The sequence below is a fragment of the Pteronotus mesoamericanus genome, unplaced genomic scaffold (assembly GCF_021234165.1).
Source record: "Pteronotus mesoamericanus isolate MK-2021 breed Mesoamerican mustached bat unplaced genomic scaffold, CSHL_Meso_final scaffold_118, whole genome shotgun sequence".
Lineage (NCBI taxonomy): Eukaryota > Metazoa > Chordata > Mammalia > Chiroptera > Mormoopidae > Pteronotus > Pteronotus mesoamericanus.
Window position 1 is genome coordinate 7,743,024 of NW_026555301.1, and position 9,058 is coordinate 7,752,081.

At 37.4% G+C, this 9,058-nt stretch overlaps 1 protein-coding gene across 1 annotated transcript; it reads right to left on the reverse strand.

The window, feature by feature from the left end:
* Positions 1–2,580: 2,580 nt before the first annotated feature.
* LOC129081720 (ubiquitin-conjugating enzyme E2 variant 1-like) lies at positions 2,581–2,983 on the reverse strand. The gene has a single exon (XM_054587417.1). It carries the CDS (start codon positions 2,981–2,983, stop codon positions 2,663–2,665), a length of 321 nt encoding a protein of 106 aa, XP_054443392.1. The 3' UTR covers positions 2,581–2,662.
* Between the last annotated feature and the right edge of the window lie 6,075 nt (positions 2,984–9,058).

Consider the following 9,058-nt stretch of genomic DNA (forward strand, 5'->3'; position numbering starts at 1 on the left):
TGTTTTGCCATGTAAGTTTCAGGGCACATCACAGGAGAGTGGACACTTTTGGGGACCATTATTCTGCCTACCACCACGTCACTGACATACTCCTTTGTACCCCTGTATTGTCTGTAAACTGTAGTTATATCTAGAGGTTTGAAGACTTCCATGCTTGATTTCTTTGGCAAGACAATGTCATAGTTATGGACTTCCCATTGCACCAAATGAGGAAGCACTGTCTCTTTTTATGAGGTTAAGATTAACCAGTGGGTATTGCTGTTGTCATATTGATCTAGCTGTTCCACATCAGCTATTTATCTATTTGTTTTAGCAACCATTATTGCTTTAATCTATTCTTTCATTAAAGGTTGCTAAATGGCAATATTCTATAATTTCTTCTTTATTTTGGACAATAAGCAGAAATTCCTCAATTTAAAAAAAAAGAAATTTCTTTCATCAACTATTTGATTACTCTGGGCTACAGTTTATAACACAAAGACAGGATAAATGCCTGATTCATCGCCATTATTTACAAGTTTTCAGAAAAAAGTATTGGTTCTTTAGTATCACCCCAAAATAAATGATGAGTTGTTTTTGCTTGTTTTTTGTATGTTTGTTTTAGTATTTAGACATTCTAAACGTTTCAACTTTTTGTAGTTATTATTCTTTTTTAAAATGATTATTCTTTTTAATGTTCAAACATTCACATTTTGGCCAAAGAAAACTCCTTCGTTGGCACCCACGTCTTTCTTATGTGACCCCACCATCTGTGATGCTTCCTGGCTCTCTGGCAGGATGTGACATTCTAGACTGTAGACTTCTTGGGCCTCAGGCCTGAAGGCAGCATTTCTCCAAGTAGTTCTGTTTGTTTCTCCCGTCAAAGCTCAGTTGGGAGCCAGGGCTGCTTCTTGCTCCCAGGTTAACATAAGTTTTAATATTTTTCAGTGGATATAGGCAAAATATAAATTTTTTTAAAAAGTCTATTATGAGGTTATTCTAATATTCCCAACTCAAATTTAGTACTAAAGTTCTTTTACCTAATTTCTTTAATTTTATCTCTCTTATGCTGAAAAGCTTGGCTCCTAATAACATAATACAATTTTTTTTTTAAATATTAACGCACACTTTTTTTTTATTATATTAAAATCAGGCAATGGTCTGACAATAAAAAGGCTGCTTATGGAATACTGTTATGTTAAACTTTACTTACAGGATGTTAAATCCTTACAACTAAGGTTTTCCCCAGAAAAAAATTAATGGAAACATCAGATGCTTTTCAGACTTGATAGTTGCTGCTTTAAAAGGGGGTTTTACACAAACACTAAATTACAAAAAAAAAAAAAAAAAACCCCTTTACAACACAATGAGTTGCTTTTATTTCAGTATGCACCCACATCTCAGCATTTAGTGGTCCTGAACAGAAAAGTGGAAAATCGTAGCAATTAGCCAGGAAATCAAGCCCGCCAATTTCGGGGTTCTGCCGTGCACACCAAGTTCTTTCTTAATCCCTCCTGAGGACCGCGAGAGGCTGCAGCACCAAAACCAAAGTATGCACCGAATTCAAGGTTCTTTTTGTTCCAGTTGTCAGATTCCAAACTAGACCCGAATGGATGGCAAAGATGACCAAATGAGAGCCCTATTTTTAAACTTCAATTTGTCAAAGCAAAAGCAATTATAGGAACAGAAGAAAATTCATTCAGAGGGATCATGTGTGCTTACAAGTGTCTCCTGTGGCCTTCCTGAGCTAAAACAACTTATCAGCTGATGACAGCAGAGGGGGCAGGCTGAGGACCCAATAATCATCTCCTAGGCTGGTGGACAGTAAATTAATGTGGCTCCGAAACTAAACAAGGGAGGTCAGAGGCTCTTTCCAACCTTACCTGATGGCTTCTGGCCAAAGCAAGGGAGTGTCATAGAAAGTGTTGGGTGGCAACGATGAAGAAAGGGACTTGAGGAGGAGTAAGAAGAAAGCAGCACCCCTCGATATAAAGGTGGGGGGAAGGGGAAGAAAATATGGGGAAAGCCCTGAATTCCTCACCAAAGGCCAATTTCAGAGGGGAGCAGAGGGGGGTTACAATCTATGCTTCGGCCAAGGGTGGTGGTAGAGAGTGGGGAAAGGATGATGATGGCTTGGAAGGGGGACATCATTTAAGACTTAAAGAAAGAAACCAGGGGTGCAGACGAAGCACCCCCACACACCCAGCAGTAGTCCCACAGGCTGTGACCTGAAACCTTCACATCTACTCTAATAAGCCACCCCAAGCTGGAGGGCTGTTGCAGGGAAGGAGAGGGCGAAGGGAGGGGAAGGGGAGAAGGCAGAGACCTCAGGCCGTGTAATCAGCAGCAAGGTGATTGTGTGATGTGTCTTTTCACAGTTGAGTTAGATGTGCCCCACCGGTTGTGATGGGAATCAATTTAAATATGCTTTCTTGATCCCAGAAGTTCACCTATGTGGACAGTGGTTACTTGACAGGATGATTTGTTATAGCACAACTTATATATTTCAAATGGACAAAATTAGTATCATTTACAGTATCTTAAGATAAATTGCCTTTGAATGGGAGCTTCCTTTCCAGTACTTTGAAGTCTACAAGACGTATCTAGAAAATTTACTACTGTGGAAAATGAAGACTGCTTAAATCGAATAGGGGAAGGGGTGGGCCTGTGGTTTTCCTTTTGATTAATTGCTGTAACACTGTCCTTCAGGTGGCTGAGGGAGTTTCATATTTTCTTTAGACATCATTAGGCGCCGGAGCTCCTGCAGGACAACTTTGATACTATATGAATTCTGCCATTTTGCTAGCACTGATATGGCTCTTGGGTCCACCACTCCATTAGAACTATTAACTCCATTCATATTAATTTTTGTTACAAATCTTACAAAGGGGGGTGCTTCTGGGTATTTAGGTCCACATTCTATTTTAAGGCTGTATATTCGGTTTTCATAAATCGTCCGAGCCCGTGGTGGCTGCCATCTTGCGTCGCTGTCGCTCGAAGCCATAATACAATTTTTTGATACAATAAATATTTGCTTTCTCTTACTGTATATAACACTTTCTGACTAACAATAATATTAGTAGTAATCATATAATTAATATTAATATAAAATTCTTCATAATGTAATTACGAAAAAAAGGACTGAATGTTTGTGAAGTGAAATGTACCAGATATGAGGTAATCCAGACATTTTAATATTGGCTTGTTATAAACATTCCCGTTACATTTATTGTTTGTGTCTTTTGCTTTTGTAAAATATAGGCACAGTATATAGTCAAGATCAAAGAAAGGAAATAATTGAGCAAACAGATTAACACAAAGAAATTCACAATGGTCAGTGCTGAAAAAAAGAAAGGAAATATTTGAAAATATATTTGATTTTGGTAATATTTTAAAATAAGTTTGTATTTCATTAATACAAAAATAAAATTAATAAATTTGTAATTTAATAAAAAAGAATTGACCCTACCTGGCATAGCTCAGTGGATTGAGCACTGACCTGCGAACCAAAGGGTCACAGGTTCAACGCCCACTGTAGGGCACATGCCTGGGTTGCCGGCCAGGTCCCCAGTAGGGGGCATACAAGAAGCAACCACATACTGATGTTTTTCTCCCTCTCTCCCTCCTTCCACTCTCTAAAAATAAATAAAATCATTTAAAAAAATAAAAATTTAAAAATTTTAAAAAATTGAAGATAAATTTGCAATGCTTTTTGCACTTGGGGCATTATTCCACGGGGGATATACAATTAAATTACTGAACTCTAAAGTCATTTACAGTAATTTCTGTGTGGTATTAAACCATTATTTAATAGAGCTAGTATTATTTGTTTTATTTTTATGGATTCATTTTTTAAACTTTAATTTAATATTGATTTATTTTAATCTACAACTTTTTTGTTATTATTACTGCTGTTTTTTAATATATATGTTTTATTGATTATGGTATTACAGTTATCCCATTTTTTTCTCCCCTTTATTCCCCTCCCACCAGCATTTCCCCCCCCCCACCTTAGTTCATGTCCATGGATCATAGATATAAGTTCTTTGGCTTCTCCATTTCCTACACTATTCTTAACCTCTCCCTGTGTATTTTGTACCTACTATTTATGCTTCTTATTTCCTGTACCTTTTCCCCCATACACCCCTCCTCCTCCCTTCTGATCTCCATTTCTGTGGTTCTATTCTTCTTCTAGGTGTTTGCTTACTTTGTTCTTGGTTTTGTTTTCTTTTTTTTTAGGTTTAGTTGTTGATAATTTTGAGTTTGTTGTCATTTTACTGTTCATAGTTTTTTATCTTCTTTTTCTTAGATAAATCCCTTAACATTTCATATCATAAGGGTTTGGTGATGATAAATTCCTTTAGCTTGATCTTATCTGGGAAGCACTTTATCTGCCCTTTCATTCTAAATAATACCTTTGCTGGCTAGAGTAATCTTGGATGTAGGTCCTTGTCTTTCATGACTTTGAATACTTCTTTCTATCCCTTTTTGCTTGTAAGGTTTTTTGTTTTGTTTTGTTTTGTTTTTTAGAAATCAACTGATAGTCTTATGAGAACTCCTTTGGAGGTAACTCTCTCCTTTTCTCTTGCTGCTTTCAAGATTCTCTCCTTATCTTTAATCTTGGGTAATGTAACTATGATGTGCTTTGCTGTGTGCTTCCTTAGGTCCAACTTCTTGGGGACTCTCTGGGCTTCCTGGCCTTCCTGGAAGTCTATTTCATTGGCCAGATTGGGGAAATTCTCCTTCATTATTTTTTCAAGTAAGTTTTCGATTTCTTGCTATTACTCTTCTTCATTTAAAGTTGTCCCAGAGGTTCCTAAGCCTCTCCTTATTTTTTTGAATCCTTGTTTTTTCACTCTCCCCTTTACCGTTGGTTCCCTGTGTACTTTTCTTTATTTCACTTTGCATGATCTTCACTTTTTCCTCCATTTTGTGACCATACTCAGCCATTTCTATGAGCATCCTGATTACCAATGTTTTGAACTGTGCATCTGATAGGTTGGCTATCTCTTCATCACTTAGTTCTATATTTGTAGCTTTGATCTGTTCTTTCACTTCAGCTATACTTCTTTGTCTCAGTATGCCCCTTACCTTGGAAAAGGAGGAGCCTTAGGTATTCGCCAGGACAAGGCAACCCAAGTTACTGCACTATGACGCTGTGTTGGGGGGAGGGGTCCAAGAGGGAACAATGCCACTTGCTTAGTTCTCTGCTGGCTTTCAGTCACTTCCCCTGTTACTCACAAGCAAATGCATTGCTTCTGGTGTTGATTCCAGGGTGGATGGGTTTGTGTACATTCTAGAGTCCTGTGGGTCTCTCCAACAATCTCTCCTGTGAGGCTGGGAGTTTCTCCCGCTGCCACAGCCCCCACAGATTTTTACAGCCAGAGGTTTTGAGGCTTTCTTCTCCCACACTAAAATCCTGGATTCAGCAGTCTGTCTTGCTCCCCAGCTGTTCCTCCCGGTTTATCTGTACACAAATGTGGGACCGCCTGGTCTGCTAGCTTACACCTTGCCTACCAGGCCCTCCAGCTTCCTCCTTGTCTTGCCCTGGCTGCTCATCTCCACCGCCCCTACTGGTCTGGATGAATGTTTCTTTTTCAACTCTTTGGTTGTCAAACCTCCATACAATTCAATTTTCTGGCAGTTCTGGTTATTTTTTGTTTTTTCAATTTGTTGTTGTCCTTCTTTGGGTTGTGCAAGGAGGCAAAGTGTATCTACCTATGCCTCCATCTTGGCTGGAAGTTATTACTGCTAATCTAAAATATTTACGTTGTTTTAAAGTCAAATCGTAAAAGTAAGCTATGTTCAGATTAGTGCTACTTCTTTCTTTTATTTCCTCTTTCACCCTATAATTGATGATTTCTATTAGTTTTTAATATTTTCTTTTATTTTTTAAAAAATGTAAGCAAGTATATATTTGCGTATGTACATACAGTATTAGTTTTTATTGCTGCATAACAATTCCCCACAAGCTCAAAACAATACCCAATGATTAACTCACGGTTCTGTAAGTGGGAAGTCCAGCAGGGCATAGCTTTGTTCTCTGCTCTGGTTCTCATGAGGCTGAAATCAAGGCACAGGCTGGGCTATATTCTTCTTTGGAGCTCAGATTGCCCTTTCAAGCTCATTCACTTGGTAGCATTTAGTTCATTGCTGGCTGTCAGTGGAGAGTCACTGTTACCTCCTAGAGGCCTCTCTCAGCTTCTTGCCAGTTCACACCAGAACTGTTTTCTTCTTCTATGCCAGGGAGAGCACATCTCTCTGATATCTTTCTCCAGATTTCACTGGAAAAAAATTGGCTTTTAAAGGGCTCATATGATTAGGTTTCTCTTTTATCATGTAACATAACAATCACAGGAGTGACATCTGATTATATTCACAGGGCCACCTACACTCAAAGGATTATACAGGGTGTGTACACAAAGGGTGGCAATCATGGGGACCCCCTTAGAATCCAGCTTTCCACCTCCCCATTCATGGATAAAAGATAGTGTATAATTTATACCATTCAGTACTTGATGTCTCTACTTAATAATATTTTCAACTAAGTTCATTGAAATACTTCCTCATCCCTTTTCTTATTGTTTCACTTCTACTTCATTCTCTTAAAATTCTACATAAAGTAAAATTCATGCTTTTTGGTGTATAGTTTTATGAGCTCAAACAAATGCATGTTGTGGTCACGTGACCACAAGCACAGTCAAGATACAAAACAGTTCTTTCTTCCTAAAACTCCCTCACACTAACCCTCCCTTCACTTACAGTCCTTGAAAACCACTGATCTGCTTTCTGTCTCAGTCACTTTGCCTACTCCAGAATGTCTTATAAATGGAATCATACAACAAGTAGCTTTTGAGTCTGGCTTTTTTTTTTTTTTTTACTTAGAAAACTTCATTTAAAAATGTATTTATGTTAGATTAACAACTGAAGGAGACAGCCACAGACAGTAGATCCTGGGAAGTCTCGAACAGACTGTCTAAGGGCAGACAGGGTCAACATCTGACATCATCAGAGGCAGATCCAGAAAGAAAAAACAGTGGTCTCTTACCATAGAAGTTCACACCACAAAGTCAGGAAATCAAGACAAATCAATTTAAGGAGCAGAAGCAAAAAAGAAGAGTCTCACAAATAATGGGAAGACAAAGAAACATCCTCCAGTGCTAGGGAAAAGAGGAATCCCCAAAAAGAGAACTAAATGAAATAGAGGCAAGCAAACTATCAGATATTGAGTTTGAAACAATGGTTCTAAGGAAACTCAATGAGCTAAGAGAGAATTACAAAAAACTGCAGGGAGACTACGAGGAACTTACTGAAAACTATATCAGCATGAAAAAGGACATAGACACTATCAACAAGAGGCAAGAGGAAATGAAGAATACAATTTCTGAGTTGAAGAACACAGTAGAAGGAATCCAAAGCAGGGTAGATAAAGAAGAGGATTGAGTCAGTGAGCTGGAGGATAAGGTAGAAAAGAGCTCCCAGTAAGAGCAAGGAAATGAAAAAAGACTCAGAAAGAATGAAGAGGAGTTGAGGGAAATGCAGGATGACCTGAAACATAGTAATACCCATATAATAGGGATACCAGAAGGAGAAGAAGAGGAGCAAGGGATAGAAAATCTGTTTGAAAAAGTAATGATGGAAAACTTCCCTAACTGGAGGAGAGGAAAAGTCACATGACCCCAGGAAGCACAGAGGGTCCCATTCAAGAGGAACCCAGTGAGACCCACTTCAAGACACATCATCATCAAAATGGCAAATATCAAAGAGAAACAGAGAATCCTAAAGGAAGCAAGGGAGAAAGAGGTAATAACATATAAGGGAGCCCTGGTATGGCTGGCAGCTGACTTCTCAACAGAAACACTACAAGCCAGAAGGGAATGGCAAGAAATATTCCAAGTCATGAAAAGCAAAGGCCTGCAACCAAGACTGCTCTACCTGGCAAGGCTCTCAATTCAAATGGAAGACGAATGAGGAGTTTCTTAGACAAAAGAAGGCTAAAAGAATACACCTCCAGCAAACCAGCCTTGCAAAATATGGTAAAGGGACTGCTTTAAGAAGATGAAGAAAAAGAATCTATGAATACCCAATTCATTTCACAGTCACCAATAGTTGATACTGCCAGTATTTTTAATACTTACTAATCTGATTGTGACAATGATGTGTTATTTTAATTGTTACTCTATTATTGGTTGAAACTAAACTTGTGTTTGTATATTTCTTGCTTATTTCTGTTATTTTTAAAAATGCTTTAAATGACTTTTTTGTATTCTTTATCCATTTTATGTTTAAATGTTTGTAGAAATTTTTCCCTATTAAAAAACTATTAACCCTTTTTTAGATGTGTTGCAAATACTTTCTTATTCTATTAGTTGTCCTTTAACTTCTTTTATATGTATATTACTGTATAGTCTTAAATGTTTAATATAGTGGTATTGTCAATATTTTACTTTGTAGCTTCTGGGTTTGAATATTTACTTCAGGGTAAGAAAAATATTATTTGGTATTTTCTCCTAAAATTCCTTAGATTTTACATATTGTTTTTTAACTCACCTGAATATTTGTTGTATAATGTGTTAAATAGGCCTCTATATTTGTTTTATTTCAAGTAATAGTGGTTCATGAACCTTGTTTGTGATTAAGCCTTATTTTCTCCATTGATTGAAATATCAATTTAATCATATATTATATTGGTAGACATATATATGCTTGTTTTCAGAATGCTCATTTTATTTCATTGATTTACTTGATTTTTTCTGTGCTGATGTCATGTTTTAATTGCTGAGACTTTAAATGGATTTAAATTTTTAATATTTTATAGTGGGTCTTGACATTTAAAAAAACAAATAAAATCCATCTGCATTTTAAAAAAAGAAAGAAAGAAAAGGAACTCCTACCTTTTTCAATAGCTTGGATGGAACTGGTGAATTTTATGCTAAGTGAAATAAACCAGTCGGTGAAAAGAAATATCATATTGTCGGGAGCTGACCAACATCCAACCCTTGACATAGTCAGGACGAATGAGGTGCAACTGCATAGCAGAAGCAGCCACGGCTGGATCTCTTGGTCATCCCTCCTTGCA

What these genes read in the sequence shown, in the direction of transcription:
- LOC129081720 (XM_054587417.1), bottom strand. Translation starts at nt 2,983, where the DNA reads ATGGCTTCGAGCGACAGCGACGCAAGATGGCAGCCACCACGGGCTCGG.